This window comes from Felis catus, chromosome D3 (assembly GCF_018350175.1).
Source record: "Felis catus isolate Fca126 chromosome D3, F.catus_Fca126_mat1.0, whole genome shotgun sequence".
NCBI classification, from domain to species: Eukaryota; Metazoa; Chordata; class Mammalia; order Carnivora; family Felidae; genus Felis; species Felis catus.
The window spans coordinates 29,488,196-29,508,692 of NC_058379.1; the positions used below are offsets into that span (position 1 = coordinate 29,488,196).

Here is a 20,497-nt window from a genome sequence, read left to right on the forward strand (position 1 = left end):
CCTGCTGGCATTTCCAGGATCATCACACTGTCAGATCACCTTGACTCACATTTGTCTTGTTTCTTAGATTTCACTTCCTGCTATTCTTCCACCTGTTCCACAAATGCAGGTCCTTCCAAAGATTTTTTCCACTTCTTTCCCTTCCATGTATTCAAATCCACTCCCAAAGCCTTAAAAGATGTCTCATATACAAAAGATGAATCTTTTTTTAGGTAAATATCCAGCTTCTAATTTCTCCTGACTCACAAAAGTACCTTCATCATCTGGTCATCCAATACTTTAGTGCTACTCCAAACTCCAACATATAAAATATCTGTAAAGTACTATACAAATAGTATAGTATTTTACTATATAACTATAGAATACAGTTGACCCTTGAACAGCATGGGTTTGAACTGTGCAAGTCTGTTCACATACATGGAATTTTTTTCAATAAATATATTGGAAATTTTTTTGCAGATTTGCAGCAATTTGAAAAAACTCACAGATGAAACCACACAGCCTAGAAATACCAAAAAAATTAAGTTAGGTATTATTACAGGAATACAGTATATAATACATATAACACAAAGTATATGTTTAATTGACTGTTGATGTTATCAGTTAAAGCTTCCTTCTGGTCAACAGAAGGCTATTAAATTTTGGAGGAGTCAATAGTTATATGCAGAGTTTTGACTGTGTGTGTGTGTGGGGGGGGGGGGGGTGCAAATCGGTGCCCCTAATCCCTGTGTTGTTCAAGGGCCAACTATACTTAGACCCATATAATTGCAGGATATTTTAATTCCTTGACATCTGGGGAACTAACCTAAGAAAGAGACATATCAATAAAGACAGGCCAGAGTACAGTACAAAGCAGCCTGGCAAACAGATTGCTTTGGAGGCTTACTGCTTTAATTTGGCTAAGAAATTATAAGGGCCTGAGCTCAGGCCATAAAAATGGAAATGAGGAGGAAAGGACATGCTTGAGATACTCATAGGACTTAAATGGATGGACAACAATCTCTGCTCAAATATCCCATAGTTTAGTTTTTCAATAATTAGGAAAGGTTCAGAAAGCTTCCATCTACTTCACAGATGCCTTCCTCTAGCTTTGGACACTGGTATCACCACATGGTATCTCTGATAAGAGTTAAGTATCTGTGCTGCATAATCTCCATCAACATGTATCTTCAAAAGGAACAACTATCGTAATTGCTTCTCTATTTGCTCGTCCATAGGCCATTTTCTAGGTGTACTCTCAGAGTTGCATAGTGAGGAAATCCTGGGTCCTACTCCATAGCTGACAGCCAACTCTGGCCATTGTACACTCATTAACTTCAGTTTAGGTGACTTTCACCGTAAGTACCAACCTTACCTTTCAAAGATGGCTTGCTTGTCAATCAATGCCATTACACTCCTAATAGTTATGGGCCTGTCAGAGAATCTGGATGAGGTATGGCCATAAGCTTGTATGTGGGATCACAGGAAATTGTAACTTTGGCCTGGCTGGTCTTAGGCTTTCAATGTACCTGGCAACCGGTTTGTTTCTTTCCAGCATTTTCTATCAATTCCAGTGACATGAACTGCAGGAGGGCTTCCCAGTAACCATGCACAGGAGGTTCTCACTAGCAACATGGTCCTATTTGTGGCATGATTTCCAACTCAGAGAAGCAACTAATGACTGATTTCTTCTTACATCCAGAGGCGAGTCCTCTAAGCCACTTAGAGCCACCACTCGCCATGTTATCCCACCACCAATCCATTTCAATTCTGTGGCTTGAATTTTTGAACCTATCTATGACCCATAGTTTCTCTTTTTTTCAAGGCTAACACTTCATCTGACTTAAATTCAACCAAAGCTCACCAGTCTGCTTTCTGCTGTATAGATGGGACACCTAAAAGCCACATTTTGAATTGTGCAGAGTATATGCATCTTGTCAGCAGAACAAAACCAGCATAGGCTCCAGACCATGGCCACAGATCCTTCACCACCTCCTATGCCTGGTGTCACACAGATTAGATGGGTTCAGACTTGATACATGGCTTTTCACTGGCTAGTTGAATCAAAACATAAGTCCCAAATAGATTCAGAAAGCCAGAATATAAAAAATTCATAGATAAGGCAGATTTATTTTCTAAAGAGGACCATACCACTAAAACCCATCCTCCATGCTCTTCTTCTAAGGTCTTTGAACTTGTATCAAGAGGGTAGGGTCCATCTTCCCTCCTCTTGAATCTGGGCAAACCTTTGTAACAGCCTGAACCAAGAGAATATAGTGAAAGTGATACTATGTGACTTCTGAGGCTACATCATAAAATGCAACATGGTTTCCATCTGGCGCTCTTTCTACTGGGGAATTTGGAACCCTCTGGCCACCTCAGGAAGAAACCTAGGACATGTGGGCTACATGTGGGTGATCCAGGTGACAGCCAGTATCAATTGCCAGGTATGCAAGAGGATTCCAGCCCTTACCTTTGTGTCTTCTAGCTGAGGTCCATATATGAAAGCAGAGAGCAGCCATCACTGCTACCCCTTGGCTAAATTCCTGACCCACAGAAACTAGAAGCTAACACATGATTATTGTTTTAGACCACTTTCTCTAGGTTATTTGTTACAAAGCAAAAACAGCTAACAGAGTGGTAGTGGACACAGTGCTTGTGATGGGATAGGCAGTCTTTGAGGAGGCCCTGTTGAAGCGATACTGGGACACCAAAGAGATGCTAACCATGGAAAGACCTGGGGAAAGCCAGAGCAACACTGTGAAGAATCTAGCTGGGCAAATGTGAAATGGCAACTGAACCTGAAACCTCATAAAGTGGCTCTCGAATTGGCTGCTTCTACATCTTGACTGCCATGGCCTTAGTTGAGATTCAGTTTAATTTGTCTGTGAATTAGGGAAACTAGACTTTACCCACCTGTAAGCTAATTCATCCTCTAAATTCCTGCCTAAATGTTGTTTCTAAAATATAAGTCACCTTTCTGGCTCAAAAATCTTGAACCAATCCCTTCTGTCTATTGAACGAAACCCAAATTCTTTAAGTGTGACTTTTAAGACCATTCATATGCTGCCACCAAACTACCTTCCTGATCTCATCTCTCCCACCATATTCTCCTGCCCACATCTGCTCCTATAGACTCCAGACTACACCTGCTTCTATGACCTGACTATACAATGACCTCTCCTGAGTGCCCTATCCATGCCATTCCTTTACCCTAAACCCTCAGCTTGAAAGTTAGCTCTTCTGAGAAGTTTCCCAAAAATCAACACCAAACCTGCCCAAGAGCTGACTGCTCACTCTTCTAACTCCTCTAATACTGTTAGAGGTATATTAAAATACATCATGGGGGCGCCTGGGTGGCCAGTCGGTTAAGCGGCCGACTTCGGCTCAGGTCATGATCTCGCAGTCCGTGAGTTCAAGCCCCGCGTTGGGCTCTGTGCTGATAGCTCAGAGCCTGGAGCCTGTTTCAGATTCTGTGTCTCCCTCTCTCTGACCCTCCCCCGTTCATGCTCTGTCTCTTTCTGTCTCAAAAATAAATAAACGTTAAAAAAAATTTTTTTTAAATAAAATACATCATAAAGTCTATGATAGTTAGCGTGACCTTTTTTTTTTTTTTTTTTTTTTTTTTTTTTTACAATATCTGAATTACTGATAATCTCTTAAAAAATAAAAATCAAGGGGTGCCCAGGTGACTCTGTTGGCTAAGCATCCAACTTCAGCTCAGGTCACAATGCTCTTACTGTTCATGGGTTTGAGCCCTGCATCGGGTTCTCTGCTGTCAGCACAAAGCCTGCTTCCGATTCTCTGTCTCCATCTCTCTGCCCCTCCCCTGCCCTCTCTCTCAAAAATAAACATTAAAAATTTTTAATAAAAAAATCAAGGTTCAGTTAACAGGGTTAAATCTTATGTTAAATAATTAATGTTAGTAAAATTACACCATTCAAAGTGGCAATATTAAGGAAGGGAAGGGTTGCCTGGGTGGCTCAATTAAGTGACTGATTCTTGATTTTGGCTCAGGTCATGCATGGCTCTGAGATACAGCCCTGTGTTGGGCTCCATGCTGGGCATCAAGCCTGCTTAAGATTCTCTCTCTCCCTTTTCCCCTCCCCACTCATATTCTCTCCCCACCCCTAAAAGAGGGATAATTAAAAACTGGAATTACAAGCATTCCTTTACTAGGAAAGACAAAATAAGCCTATCATGCTGAATGCTACAATATGCAATACATTTATTTTCTTAGAATTAAAACTAAAGGTGTAGTTGTTCTTCCTCATCTTCCTCGAGGAAATCCAGTCCTAAACTTTTTTTTTTTGGTGGGGGGTCACGTGACATTAAGGGTCTCTGTGGTGTTGGGAGAACCTTAGCAGCCCAGTGGGGTAGGTAGCACCCAAGTAGAGTTAAAAGGGAGCCCCAGATCAGGACATGGTCTATGTGTGAGGTGAAGAGGGCGTTCATGCGGGGAGGCAGCAGCAGTCTGCCCAGGGTGTTCAGAGTCTGAGCAAGGTGAGCATATAAGCCATGGGTTATATTGCACAAACCAATTATTTCATTGGAAGTTGCAAAATGGGGACTTTTCTGATTTTATTATTTCTTCTGCATTTATTATCTGGCATTCTCAACTGGAACTGTATACCCTGATGCACAAATCCCAGTGGAAAGATAGGAAAAATGTTTAATCCCTTTAGTTACAAATTTTCAGATTAGTGAGTTGGTGTTAAGGGTAATTTTGTTGTATTATTTGCATCCCCCACACCTAGTACAGGGCATAGAACCAGCAGGCTCTCAAAAAATTACTGGTTACAATTTAAAAAATAAAGAGAGAGATGTGGGGTTTAGAGCTCTAAAAGATGCCACAACTACATTCACGGTCATCTATGAAATGCTCATACGATTTAAAAAAAAAAAGTTAATGCCACAACACTGAAGACTAGCCAAATTTACACGGCATTAACCAAAAAATTACCAAGGCTATTAAAAAAATTTTTTGTAATTCCATACAAAGGAAGATATAGACCAGTAGGATATGGTACAAGAAACAAAATGACCTATAGCACTCCTATTACCTGGCTACTTTTTGGGCTGTTTAAACAGAGATTTTCATTAAGCAAAGGAAGCCCCAAGGATAGATTTCATTTCACATGTTCTAGAGTCCTCTTTCCGAAGCATACCCAGAACCACAAACACTGTGATCCTGGGACTCTTAACTAGGATTTCTGTGGGCTCAGTCTAGCAAACATCAAGGACAGAGACTGCTAGAGACCTCATTCCCCTGGAAATTCCATTAGAAATATGTTAGCAGAATCTCCAAACAGGATCTATGACCCTTGTGTTTCTGTGGCCCTAAGAAATAAAGAGGGAGTCTATAAGAGAGGCTTCCAGAAGGGTTCTAAGAGGTCAACATCTTCTTGTCTCAAGGTTTTAGATAACAAGTGCGAAGTATGTTTATGGAAGCAGAAAAAGAAGTCTTAACTGCTGTTGCCCTTGACTGGTAGGAGTCAAAAGTTAAAGGTCTAAGACATTGATAATAGCTGATATCCTGAGGGCTCAAGAGTAGAAAATACTTTAGTAACAGAGAAGCCAATGGAAAAAGGAAGAAATAACATATATAACTGTCCACTTGATATTTCAGAAAACCCTAAATAACAAGAGATGAGTAAGATCACAGGTTACAGGGGCGCCTGGGTGGCTCAGTCGGTTAAGCGTCCGGCTTTGGCTTAGGTCATGATCTCACAGTCCGTGGGTTTGAGCCCTGCGTCCGGCTCTGTGCTGGCAGCTCGGAGCCTGGAGCCTGCTTCGGATTCTGTGTCTCCCTCTCTCTCTGCCCCTCCCCTGCTCACGTTCTGTCTCTCTGTCTCAAAAATAAATAAAACATTAAAAAAATTAAAAAAAAAAAAGATCACAGGTTACAAACTTTCTAAGCACAGGAGCTTGTGGTATAGGCAACATGATTACTGGAAGGTACTGAGGATGTGATGGATATACAGTGATTTCAGAGCTCAAGCAGAAAAGACCCTCTTCCCCATTTGTGTTCTTTCAACCCTCATGTATGCACCTGAACTGCCACTATGCCCTACCCTGCCCTTTGGACATGTTCAACAGGACAAAACGGAGGACATATCGTACTCATCTTTACAAATAAGATTCTCTCCTGAATATTTATACCTATGTGAATGAATCAAACCCCATATGAACATTTCAAAATGTGGGTGAACTGTACTGCTGTAAATATCTTAATTATCTTATTGTATTTCTGAGTCTCTGTGTTACACTGGGTTTTGAAAACAATACTTGGGTTGTGCAGATGGCCAACAACACAGATATATTAATGTGGGTGTAAATTTTGGTGAGCAGAGAATAAAATGGCCCTAGGTAAAGACAAGCCCACAAACAATGAAGAGACAACAAAGTAGTCTGATTCTGTTTGTTTTTGTCTTAACTTTTTTCCCCAGAAATATTATATGCTGAAAATACTAGAGAATGTTTCTCCCAAAACAAAAATAATCTGTCGTAACAGAGTTGTGATGGTAAGAAATAGAAAGAAAAAAAGAAAAGTAGGAAGAGACATAAAAATACTATTTTTCAAGAAAATCACTAAGAGCCAACGAAGTGTGGCCATTCCTACAAGCAGCTTCATTCGTTTTGTGCCCACCTAGCTTTTAGTTACATACATAGATACATGGAAAGGATCTGGTTACACCCCATGTAAGAAGTATATTAATCTAACTGTAGGATCCCAAGAGATGACAGAGTCTAACCCAACTGTATCTAATGTAGGAAGCTACCCTCTACCACATCTCACAGAATGTTGGGCACCCTGTTTTAAACACTCAATGATAGCAAATAAGCTATCTGACCACCTAGTAACAGAACTCACTGCCCTTTTTCAGACAGTTCCAGAAGGTTCTCCATGATCTACTTCCAACCAATATCACCAGCTAGCATCCAATGACTTTCTACGATACCCTATACCAAAGATAGCCACTCCCTTACTAAAAGCCTGCTCATCTTTGGAAGGCCAGCATGGATGCCACCTTCTTCCAGATACCTCTCAAAGCCCCAGACAGAACCCAACTCTCTCCTTTGTATCTGTATACTATTCTTTTCAGTATCTCAGTTACAGCAGATATTATTACAATCATCTATTGTTTATCAGACTTCTCACCTATCAGGTCTGAGATTGCAGAAACAGACATTCCCCCCTCTCCCCTGCTAGGTACAACTTAAGGGCTTCTCACAGGAATGTCTATTAAACTGAAGTACAAGAAATGATCATTGCTCTACATCTAAATGCACTTTTTAAACAGCTTTATTGAGATATAATTCACATACCATATGATTCACCCATAACTTAAGGCATACAATTCAATAGTTTTTGGTGTTAAAATCACAGGGTTACACAACTGTTACCACCAATCAATTTTAGAACATTTCTGTAATCACAAGAAGAAATCTTGTACACATTAGTCTGCCTATTCCTCCCCAATCCCACCAGCCCTAGGCAACCACTAATCCACTTCCTGTTGCTATATATTTGTCTATTCTAGACACTTCACATAAATAGAACCACACAGTATGTGGCCTTTTATGACTGGCTTCTTTCATTTACATAACAATTTCCCAAGATTCATCCACACTGTAGCATGTACCAGCACTCTATTCCTTTTTATTCCATTGTATGGATCTACCACATTTTTTAAAAACTTTGAGAGAGAAAGAGAGAGCAGGGGAGGGGGAGAGAGAATCCTAAGTAGGCCCCAGGCTGTCAGTGTGAAGCCTGACTTGGGGCTCAATCTCACAAACAGGGACATGACCTGAGCCAAAATCAAGGGCCAGAGGTTTGACCAACCAAGTCACCCAGGTCCCCCTGAATCTATGACATTTTATTTATTCATCATCATATGGACATTCAAATTATTTCCACTTTTGGACTATTATGCCACTCTAAATATTTGTATGCTACTTTTGGGTGGACACATTTTCATTTTACTTAGGTATACACCTACAAGTGGAATCCTCATCAACACTTACCATCTGACTTTTTGATTACAGCCATCCTAGTGTGCACAAATGGTTATCTCATTGTGGTTTTGACTTGCATTTCCCTACTGACTCAGGATTCCAAGCATCTTTTCATGTACTTATTGGCCATATGTACAACTTCTTTAGAGAAATGTCTATTCAAATCCTTTGCCCTATATTAAACTGGGCTATTTATCTTTTATTGTTGAGTTGTAAGAGCTTTTCATATATTATAGATAAAAGTGTCTATAGACACATGATTTACAAATATTTTCTCTCATTTTGTGGGTTGTTTTTTCCCTTTCTTAGTGGTTTACTTTTTAAAAATTATATTATTTACTGGGGTGCCTAGGTGGCTCAGATGGTTGAGCGTCCACCTTCAGCTCAGGTCATGATCTCACAGTTTGTGGGTTCGAGCCCCGCATCAGGTTCTGTGCTGACCGCTTGCTCAGAGCCTGGAGCCTGCTTCGGATCCCACTAATGCTTTGTTTCACTCTGTTTCTCAAAAATAAATAAATGTAAAAAAAAATTTTTTTAATAAAATTTTATTATTTATTTATTTAATGTTTATTTATTTTTGAGAGGTGGGAAGGGGCAGAGAGGGAGACATAGAATCCAAAGCAGGCTCCGGGATTTGAGCTGTCAGCATAGAGCCCAACACAGGGCTCAAACTCAAGAACTGTGAGATCTTGCCCTGAGTCAAAGTCAGATGTTTAACCGAATGAGGCACCCAGGTGCCCCTCCTGATGGTTTACTTTATAAAACAGGTTCCTAATCTAGATGAAATCTAATTTTCCCCCTTTTGTTGCCTTTGCTTTTGGTGTCATGTCTAATAGGATTTGCCTAATGCAAAACTGCAAAAACTCACTCCTATGTTTTCCAAGCCTATTCCAGTTTAGCTCTTAAATTTAGGTCTTTGATCTGTTTTGTGTTAGTTTTTGTACATGGTAGGAGTATATATCCAATTGTCCCAGTACCATTTTTTTGAAAAAAATGATCTTGGCACTCTCACCAAAAACCATCATAAACATATGGGTTTATTTATTAACTCTCAATCTTATTCCATTGATCTATAATGCCCATTCTTATGCCAAATATCACAGGGTCTTGAATACAAAAGCTTTGTAGTAAGTTTTGAAAGCAAGAAATGTGAGCTCTCCAACTTTGCTCTTTCATTAAGATTATTTTGGCTATTTTGGGTCTCTCAAACTTCCATACACATTTCAGGACCAGCCTGCCCATTTCTGCAAAAAAGCCACCTGGAGCTTTGACACAGTCACCCTGACTATGTAGACCAATTTGGGAAGCACTGCCATCTAAACAAGATTAAGTCTTGCAATCAATCCATAAACATGGCATATCCTTCCATTTATCTAGGTCTTCTTGAATTCACATGCCTTTTTATCATATCTAATGCATCTATAGATTTCCCTCCTTATTTATTAGTTCCACTATTAAAATAGAAATATATGTACACAAATGCTGTCCATTTTTAAGAGAATTCTGAGGACTATAAGGATCTAGGGCTTCCCTATTTGTTGGGAATACATTATTTAGGTATTAAAAGTCATTAAGGTTAAGTTTGGTGCTGTTTTTTGAGTGTGGGGTTTTTTCTGTTGTTTTTGTTTTGTTTTGTTTTGAGAGAAGGTGCAAGTGAGTGAGGGATAGAGAGAAAGAGAGAGAGAGGGAGGAAGGGAGGGAGGTGGGGCTCACCCAAAGTGGGCTCATGTTTTACCCAAAGCAGGGCTCACGTTCACCAGAAGCGAGGCTTGAGCTCACCCAATGAGGGACTCAAACTCGTGAAACATGAGAGCATGACCTGAGTTGAAGTCAGATGCTTAACAACTGAGCCACCCAGACATCCCTTTCTGAGCATTCTTTGTATATAACTTACTGAATAAAAAGATTACCAATGAAATGGATGATTTTTAAACTTACACATAATGCACATGATCCTGCTTTTATATATGTAAGCATAAACATACACATACATGTAAGAGCATAGCAAAAACTTTGGAAGAAAACACACCAATGTGTTATAGTGGTTACCTCTGGAGAGGAGGAACAATGGAATGAAGAAGAGGACCAGCACTCTTTATTTGCATTATTTTTTTTTTTTTGCTTTTAAGCTATAAAAATGTTTTCATTTAATTTCTGGTATGATTTTAAGTACGGATGACAACATAAATATGCCCTGGTGAAAGAGTTTTTCCAACATATATCACCCGAAGAGTAAATAACCTAGCTGACCTTGAGATCACAGGTGGTGTTGAGCAGCAGGTTGGAAGGTTTGAGGTCACGGTGCAGTACATTAGCTGAATGGATATATTTTAACCCTCTGAGGATCTGGTAAAGAAAATAGCAGATATGGTCGTTGCTGAGGTGTTGTGTCTTCAAGAGCTTGTAGAGATCTGTTTCCATGAGGTCCTGTACTATATATCTGTTTAGACAGGTTAAGGTAACACACCAATATCTGGTTACATGTAGCAAAACACTGAAAACAAAATGAACCCTCTTCCCAAATGGTCATTATATCATGAGGCCTTACAAGGGATAGGAGAAACTGATGAAAACCTGGTATACCTCTATGGATGGAATCTAAAGTAGTTAACTCTTTCTTAGGTCCTGTGACACAACAGGCATTAATATCTGCCTGATGTGCCCAACAATGGGCCTAGACTGAGCTGAGACAGTCTGTTATGGAAATACTGGCCAATCGAGATGTATCAGTCTCCTAGTACTGCAAGGTGTCTACCATCAACAAACCCTCTCCAATGATTACCGGAAAGGGCTAGGAGAGGAAGGTGGCCAGCAGGCATCATACACTCCCTCCTCTCTTTGGCCCAGCAATGATCCGTAATACTCTTTATAATGTTCTTTTACCTTCTTGTCCCCCCTCCTTCTCCTTAAGAATCAACCATAAAATCTTTGGAAATACAGACCTAGAACACACTGCTACTAAATTCAGTCCTCTATGTGCCTGACTCTTCAATTAACATTAAGATCCTAAACACAAGAGAGTATTGGGAAGTCATGCTAAGGGGCTCATGCTGGTTTTGCTCTTTTTGCTTTCTTGACTATCCACGTATCCAAGCCATCTAGAATGTTATCTATGGCTGACATCTTTCTTACAGAAATTATAGAACCCTTTGGCTTTTAACTTCACCATATTATTATTTCATTAGCAGTGTTTTTGCATTTCTCATATTCATTTGTGTAAGTACTGTACATATTATTGTATGTCCCCTACAGATTCATGGGATTCAAAGAAAACAGGATTTGAAAACTTGTCATCTTGAAAGAGACCTGATTTTCCAAGCAAAGCCCTTAAAGCAGGACAACAGGTGGTAGCAGCAGGAGGCATTTCACTTAAAATAGCACCACAACTTGATAATAGAGCAGTTTAAAAATGAAAAGGTAGAGGTGAGGTGGGGTGGGGTGGGGGGTGTGTGTGTGTGTGTGCAGAATGCAAATTGGAAAAACTGGTAGGAATGTTATACTAGCCTGAACAGTAACTCTTTTTTGGCAGACCCTCTTCGGTATACTTAACACTTCTATTTTTCAAATACAGTCTTTACCCAGGCAGTATCCTCTGGACCTGTTTAGTCCAGATTTCTAAATGTTGGTCATAATTAATAACATAAATTCAGAGCTGAGTCAGCTTTAAAGATCATGAAGGCTAGGTACCTTAATTCTAAAGATGAGAAAACAGACTTGGAGGTGAATGACATTATCTAAGATCAGAACAGTCTAGATTTGAGCAGGTGATATCCAGGGCACCCACTTTCTTAGTCTACTGTTCATTTCTTGTTACCATAACAAACCATACCTTGAATGGAAAAAAAAAATGACTAAAATGGTGTTAAGATTCTCCATAACTGCACTTAAACAAAGTTTTTGCTGAAACAGAAAAAATATCTGATTTGCCAAAAGACTCTAAAAATAGTTACAACTGATAAAATGAATCAAAGATAAAAATTACACAAATCTTATATTAAATAGCAAGCAGATTATAATTTCCCCTTTAATGTGCTTTATATATACTTTTCCTTTACTCTGACAAGTCCAGGCATTTCAAGTTAACTTTACTCAACAAGGTGACTAATCAGTGGAGTCAGTTGCCTGAAAAGGATACACATCTTTCATTTGCTCGATGGTTGGCGCTCTAATAATATCATTGATTCCAATGATGTTCTCATGTCTGAAGCGCAGTAAGATTTTTATCTCCCTCAGGGTTCTCTGGCAGTAGGTCTGGTGCTCAAAAGGACTGATTTTCTTGATAGCTACTCGAACTTTGTTGACATTATCATAAGCAGAGCTAAAAAAAAAAAATGGGGGGAGAGATGGCATTTAAAATAGTTCTCAAAACATCTTGGCAGAAAGAATGAAAATTGGTAAATATTAAATACTAGCACACAGGGTAAATACTTATTTCATACATATGAAGTTGTTATGTATATTATCCACAAAAAAAAGACTCAAGTTAGGAAGGATGCAGCTGGCACAATATAGCACATATTCGATCTCAAACTTATTAGAGGGCCCAGCCCTGGCAAATGTGTAGATGCCCACAGTCATAAGCCCAGGCACATGGGTTTATGCCACACATGCACACACAAAACATTTTCCCTCTGATTTTAACAGCAATTGCATTCTGGTGAGAGTAATCATTTGTCCTCCAAAACAACTTCCTATTGTTGCATCACATTCCTCTGACTCAGCAGAAACATCCAAATGACCATCAAACATCTTTATCCCAAACAGAAATGGACCCAAGAGGATGCCTTGATTGCTTGCATCTACTTGTCTTACTTGCAAAATGACAGAACCCTTCTTTCTTTTTTTAAAGGGAACTGTTTCAAGTAATTTGTGTAGGCTTATACAGTTTCAGGACTGACCTTCATATAAATGAAAAGCAAATTATTCTTATTGAAGAAAAATGATGATTCTATGTGTATTAAAATGGTATTTAACCATAAAACACAAAAGCCATTGAGGGGGGAAATCACATTTTAAATATAGTATTAACAATACTACATAATTTTAAAATTTATTATAACATCTTAATTACAAAAAAACCTTTGCCCTTCAAAGCTCTTCATATACTTAACTACATTTTGTCTTCACAATACCTTTTTAAAAAAATTTTTTTAACGTTTATTTTTGACACACACACACACACACACACACACACACACACACACACACACACACAGAGTGAGAGTGGGGAAGGGTCAGAGAGAGGGGGAGACACAGAGTCTGAAGCAGGCTCCAGGCTCTGAGCTGTCAGCACAGAGCCTGACTCAGGGCTCAAACTCACAAACGGTGAGATCAGACCCGAGCCAAAGTCAGACACTCAACCGACTGAGCCACCCATGCACCCCCACAATACCTTTAAAAGTGGAGGACAACAGTGTTTTTATATATATTGTCCAGGTTAGATCCCCATAATTTATATACAGAGGATAACTCATTTATGCAAAAGATTAATCTCCCTAGGCCCACTTTTTCCAAAGTATCTTAGGCTTACACATCCTTTCTCAGGTCAGTTCTCTTTGTATTTCTCTACCTGGGTACAATGCTGCACTGAAAGGTTGCCATCAATAGTTGAGCCTGAGAGCTCAACTAAAGCGCTGCTCAAATTGTGGTTCCCAGATCCCTGCATCAGGAACACCTTACATTCTTGTTAAAAACGTTAGTTCCTGGGCCTCATCCTAGGCTTTCCTTTAAGAAAAAAATTCCAGTAAAATTAGCATAGTTATATTAGTTTCAGGTGTACAATAGACTAGTTCAACAATACTATATATTACTACTCTGTGCCCATCATAGTAAGTGACCCTTCACCCATCGCCCCATCCACCTCCCCTCTGGTACGACCAGTTTTTTCTCTACATTTAAATAGAGTCTGGGGGTGGGGGGGAAGAGCTCTATTTTTTTGCTGGTCTCTTCTTTCTTTGTTCATTTGTTTTATTTCTTAAATTCCACCTATGAATGAAATCATGGTATTTGTCTTCTCTGGCTTATTTCACTTAGTGGCATACCCTCTAGATCCATCCATGTTGTCGCAAATGGCAAGATTTCATTCTTTTTTATGGCTACTTGAGCAATATTCCATTGTGGAATTCCATTCCACATCTTCATCCATTCATCTACTATTGATGGACACTTGGGTTGCTTCCATATGTTGGCTATTGTAAATAATGCTGCAATAAACATAGGGGTGCATGTATTTTTTCAAACTAGTGTTTTCATATTCTTTGGTTAAATACCCAGTAGTGGAATTACTGGATCACATGGTAATTCTATTTTTCATTTTTTGAGGAACCTCCATACTGTTTTCCACAGTGGCTTGCTTTTTTTCTTTCTTTCTTTTTTTTTTTAAAGAAATTTAGCCAAAATATTTGGGTATCTTATAACAAAACCTATAAAGTATTTTTCAAAAGAGTTCCAGGGGAGTCTGGCTAGCTCATTCGGAAGAGCGTGTGACTCTTGATCTCGGGGTCATTAGTTCAAGCCCCACGTTAGGTGTAGAGATTACTAAAAAATAAATAAACTTTAAAAAAAAAAAAAAAAAGAGTTCCACAGCTGCTACACAGGGCTTTCAGTTCTTTCCAAGCTGACCTCAAGGTCTGACTTTAAATAGAATTCCAAGTAGAAGCAGTAATAATTATGCCTTCAATTTTATGATGATTTTTAATCTTGAGTGTTACTATCTTGTGATCAATAATCTATTTAATCTTTTCTATAGGAGCTTTTCATTTTAATAAATATCAATATCTGGTGGCACCTAGATGGCTCAGTCAGTTAAGTGTCTGACTCTCAGTTTTGGCTCAGGTCATGATCTCACGATCTGTGAGCTGGTGTCTTATGTTGAGCTTTGAGCTGACAGCGCACAGCCTGCTTGGGTTTCTGTCTCACTCTCTCTTTGTCCCTCCCCTGCTCACACATGCTCTCTCTCACAAAATAAATTAAAAACATAATAAATAAATAAATAAATAAATAAAATAAAATAAAATAAAATAAAATAAAATAAAATAAAATAAAATAAAATAAAATAAAATAAATAAATCTGGTCTGCTGACTGAAGCAATGAAGTAACACTAGCAGGCAATAAGACATTGCTTTTTGTTTCTTCAAGTAAATGCTACAAATCTAAAATAGTTAAATGGGTTTATTCTCAAGTTTGTGCTCCTATAATGGTATTTGTCAGTCTACTTATTCTGAGAACTACTAATGCATTTGTATGACTCCAGCACAAAACTATGCTGTAGGAGGCCCCTTATTTTACTCAACTTCAATTCTCCCACATTACTATTAATAATGGACTCTGGGGTGCCTGGGTGGCTCAGTTGGTTAAGTGTCTGACTTCGGCTCAGGTCATGATCCTGTGGTTCATGGGTTCAAGTCATGCACTGGGCTCTGTGCTGATGGTGTGGAGCCTGCTTGGGAGTTTCTCTCCCCCCACTCTATCTCTGCCCTTCCCCCATTCACACTTTTTCTTTCTCTCAAAATACATAAATTATTTTATATATATATATATATATATATATATATATATATATATATAGGCACCTGGGTGGCTCAGTTGGTTAAGTGTCCAACTCTTGATCTCAGTTTGGGTCATGGTCTCATGGTTTTGCGGGTTGGAGCCCCACATCAGGCTATGCACTGTTAGTGTGGAGCCTGCTTGGGATTCTCTCTCTCCTTCTCTCTCTATCCCTCCCCGGCTCATCCTCTCTCTCACAGAATAAATAAACTTAAAAAAAAATTAAGGAGGGGGCACCTGGGTGGCTCAGTCAGTTAAGCCTCAGACTTCAGCTCAGGTTGTGATCTCACAGTTCGTGAGTTTGAGCCCTGCGTTGGGCTCTACGCTGACAGCTCAGAGCCTGGAGCCTCCTTTAGATTCTGTGTCTCCCTCTCTCTCTGCCCTTCCCCCACTTACACTCTCTCTCTCTCTCTCTCTCTCTCTCTCTCTCAAAAATAAACAAACATTAAAAAAATTGTTTGTTTTTTTAAATTTAAGGGGTTCCTGAGTGGCTCAGAAAGTTAAGCATCTGACTCTTGATTTTGGCTCAGGTCACGATCCCATGGTTCATGGGTTCAGGCCCCACATTGGGCTCTGTGCTGACAGCATGGAGCCTGCTTGGGATTCTCTCTCTCCCCCTCCCCTGCTTTCTCTCTCAAATAAATAAATAAGCAAACAAAGAAACCTTGAAAAAATAATTTTTTGACAATATATGTATATTATTCTCTGGTGCCCCCAATACTTTGAAATGAAACGTATTTCCTTTTTTCCCCAAAGAGTTTATTTTTTCAAATGTTTATTTATTTATTTTTGACAGAAAGAGTAAGCACAAGCAGGTGAGGGGTAGAGAGAGTCAGAGAGAGAGAATCCCAAGCAGGCTCCACACTGTCAGCACAAAGCCTGACATAGGGCTCAAACCTACAAAATGTGAGATCATGACCTGAGCCAAAATCAAGAATTGGACACTTAACTGACTGAGTCACCCAGGTGCCCCTTATTTTATTTCGTATTTTGAGAGAGCACACATGCATGCATGCATGGCCATGAAGGCGAGTGGGAGTAGGGGAAGGGGTGGGGGGAGACAGAGAGAGGGAATGAATGAATAAATCTTAGCAGATTCCATGCTCAGTGAGGTTCCCAGCATGGGGCTCAATCCCAGGACTCTGGGATCATGACCTGAGCTGAAATCAGGAGTTGGGTGCTCAAATGACTGAGCAACCCAGGGGCCTCTCAAAGATTTTATTTTAAAGTAATCTCTGCACCCAACATGGAAGCTTGAACCCACAACCCTAAGTTCAAGAGTTGCATGCTCTACTGACTGAGCCAGCCAGATGCCTGGAAATAGATTTCCTTAAATAAAAGAATCACTACTCAAATCTTATTTTGCTTTGGTTTGCTGCATGAAGGCCTAAACCACTGATTTTCAGTTCAGCAGGCAGAAGGATACGTCATTCAAACAAGCTTATTTAATATTGAGAGTATTTTCAGAACTTAAAACTCTTTGGGTAATTAAAACCAAGAACATGAGTCCAACAGAAGAGAACACAGGTGAAAAACAGTTATAAAACACTGGTTTAAATTCAACATTATAAATTTCTAGTTTTACTTAAACAGGGTAAACACAGCCATAAATTTGCTTTCAAACACAAGATTGCCAGGGAGAGTGCTTATGGTCAATGTGCCCCTCCAACTGTATCAACACTAGACACCAGATGATGAAATAACCCCTTTTACGTGAGAAGGCATGAGATCCTCCCCACTGGTTCTCACTTGAAAATAAGGTATGACCTGTCCATGGCGTTGGGTCCTTTTCTAGCTCCTTTTTGGTGCCACAGAACTGATCACAAATAATTCTCCCCTTTTCCATAACAATTCTATATTTGCTCATTTCTCCTTAGATTTCTCAGTTTTGTTTTATATATTTTATTTTGCTTTACCTTCTACCATGGACTTTTTGGTATCTCTTACTAGTTTTTGCTTTAAAATCACTTTGGCATTACCAATTCTTTTCCTCCCCCACCCAAGAATTTAATCTTTACTCATCTCCATTTCCCCCATAACTAACACAATGCTTTTGCCTTAAATGTGTCTCTGTAAACAATGTATGGTTGCAGTTTAGGATCTTAATTGTATTTTTTTCTTTGAACTCATAAACTTGCTGTTCTCAAAAACAAAAATTCAAAGTTAAATAAATTGTTCAACGTTAAGAAAAGGAAAAGCTTCCTAACTCATCTCTATAAGGTAAACAATCTTTAAGAATAAAAACTGGTGATAATGAGAAAGAACTAAAACTCAGACTAAAAACTAATCTCTTTTGGGGCGCCTGGGTGGCTCAGTCAGTTGAGCGTCCGACTTCAGCTCAGGTCATGATCTCACAGTTTGTGGGTTCAAGCCCCGCATCAGGCTCTGGGCTGACTGCTTGCTCAGAGCCTGGAGCCTGCTTCAGATTCTGTCTTCTTCTCTCTCTGCCCCTCCCCCGCTCATGCTTTGTCTCACTCTATTTCTCAAAAATAAATAAAATGTAAAAAAAATAATAAAAAATAATCTCTTTTCTAAGCACAAGCTTGAAAATCAACAACAAAAAAGAGTAATTTGACAATACACTAAAAGTCCATTATGTCCAAGCCATAATTTAACCTTAGGAATTTAAGAATGGTTCAATTAAAAAAAAACAGGGGCACCTGGGTGGCTCAGTTGGTTAAGCATCTGATTTCAGCTCAGGTCATGATCTCACAGTTCGTGGGTTCGAGCCCCGCATCGGGCTCTGTGCTGACAGCTCAGAGCCTGAAGCCTGCTTCAGATTCTATGTACCCGCCCCCTCTCTGCCCCACACCTCTCTGCTTGTGCTCTGTCTCTGTCTTTCAAAAGTGAATAAACTTAAAAAAAAAAAAATTTAAAAAAACCCACTAAAATAAGACATCACGTCAGCCAGACATTTCTTCAAACAAGATACATAAATGGCCAACAAGCATACAAGAAGTTGTTAAACGTCACTAATTATTAAGGAAATTGAAATAAAAACTGCAACAAGATATCATCTAACACCCATTATGATTGCCAATATCAAAAAATAAAAATAAAAAATAAGTGTTGGAGAGAACATGCATAAACTGGAACTTCTGTGCACTCTTGGGATGTAAAATGGCATAGTCACTATGGAAAACAGCATTGAAGTTCCTAAAAAAAATTCCTAAAAAAACCTAGATTACCATATAACCCAGCAATCCCACTTCTGGGTATATATCCAAAAGAATCAAAATAGGATCTCAAAGAGATATTGGCTTATCCATGTTCACTACAGCATTATTCATAATAGACAATTGGAAGCAACACAAATGTCCACTGATGTGTGAATGAATCAAGAAAATGTGATGTATACATATACTGGAATATTATTCAACCTTAAAAAGGAAATTCTATCACATGCTACAACATGGATGAATCTTGAGGATATTAACTGAAATAAGCCAGTCACAAGGTATTATATATGATTCCACTCATATATAGTATCTAAAGTTGTCAAATTCATAAAATCAAAATGTAGAATAGTGGTTACCAAGGGAAGGGAGGAGATGAGAAGATGGGTGTTCAAGGGTACAGAGTTTTTTTTTGAAAGATGAAAATGCTCTACAGATCTGTTGCACAATAATGGGAATATATACTTAACATTCCTGAACTCTATGCTTAAAAATGCTTAAAATGTTAAATTTTACATTGTGTTTTTTATTACAGTTAATTTTTTTTAATTTTAAAAGGGTACAACCACTATGGAAAACAATATAAAGGTTCCTCAAAAAATCAAACATAGAACTACCACACAATCCAGCAATTCCACTCAAGGTATCTATCCAAAAAAAATAAAAACACTAATATGAAAAGAGACACGCACTCCATTGTTCACTGCAGCATTATTTACCAATAGTGAAGATACATAAACCTAAGCGTCCACTGATGAATGGATAAAGAAGATGGGTGATATATGTGTATTTATATGTTATGTATGTGTATATACTCATTTCAATTGTAAGTGGAATCTAAAATACAACAAAACAAAACCTAGATTCATAGATACTGAGTACAGAGTGGTGACTCCCCAAGGGGAAGGGGTTGGGGGTGGCGTGAAATGGGTAATGGGGATCAAGAGATACAAAGTTCCAGTTTTAAAATAAATAAGTCATGGGGATATAATGTATAATGGGGAATACAGTCAATGATATTGTATTAACTCTGTATGGTAACACATGGTAACTAGACTTATGGTAATCAGCAATGTATACAAATGTTGACTCACTATACTGTACATGTGAAACAATATTGTATGTTATAGTTCAATAAAATAATTTTTTTAAATTTTTAATGTTTATTTATTTTTGAGAGAGACAGAGCATGAGTGGGGGAGGGGCAGAGAGAGAGGGAGACACAGAATCTGAAGCAGGCCCCAGGCTCTGAGCTGTCAACACAGAGCCTGACATGGGACTCAAACTCACAAACCGTGAGATCATGACCCGAGCTGAAGTCGGATGCTTAACTGACTGAGTCACCCAGGTGCCCCAATAAAAAAAATTTCAAGGGGAAAAAAAAGGCATGTTAACAAGGAAAACATTATACATTTCAATAGATGTCAAAAAAGAATGGCAGTGGCTACATGAACCAACATATGTGACAAAATTGCACAGAACATACACACACACACAAATAAGTGCATATAAAATCAGTGGCATATAAATGAGCTCTATAGACTGTATCAATGCCAATCTTCCAGCTGTATGCTATAATTTATACTGTAATGTATGACTGCAATACAAGATGTATCCCTGAGAGAAATTGAGATTTCTGTATTATTTCTGACAAATACAAATGATTCTACAATTATCTCAAGATAAAGAGTTTAATTAAAAAAGTGTCCATCAATGGGGCGCCTGGGTGGCTCAGATGGTTGAGCATCCGACTTCAACTCAGGTCATGATCTCACGG

General features: G+C 38.9%; 1 protein-coding gene across 1 annotated transcript in view; it reads right to left on the reverse strand.

Annotated features, from left to right (window-relative positions):
• The window catches only part of MAPK1 (mitogen-activated protein kinase 1), a 107,022-nt gene that overhangs the window by 30,009 nt on the left and 56,516 nt on the right, over positions 1 to 20,497 (reverse strand). Inside the window, exons 2-3 of the mRNA XM_003994973.5 lie at positions 12,134 to 12,316; positions 10,249 to 10,438 (exon numbers count right to left, since the gene is read on the reverse strand). Coding sequence (XP_003995022.1) covers positions 10,249 to 10,438; positions 12,134 to 12,316 — 373 coding nt within the window. The remainder of the gene's footprint in view (positions 1 to 10,248; positions 10,439 to 12,133; positions 12,317 to 20,497) is intronic.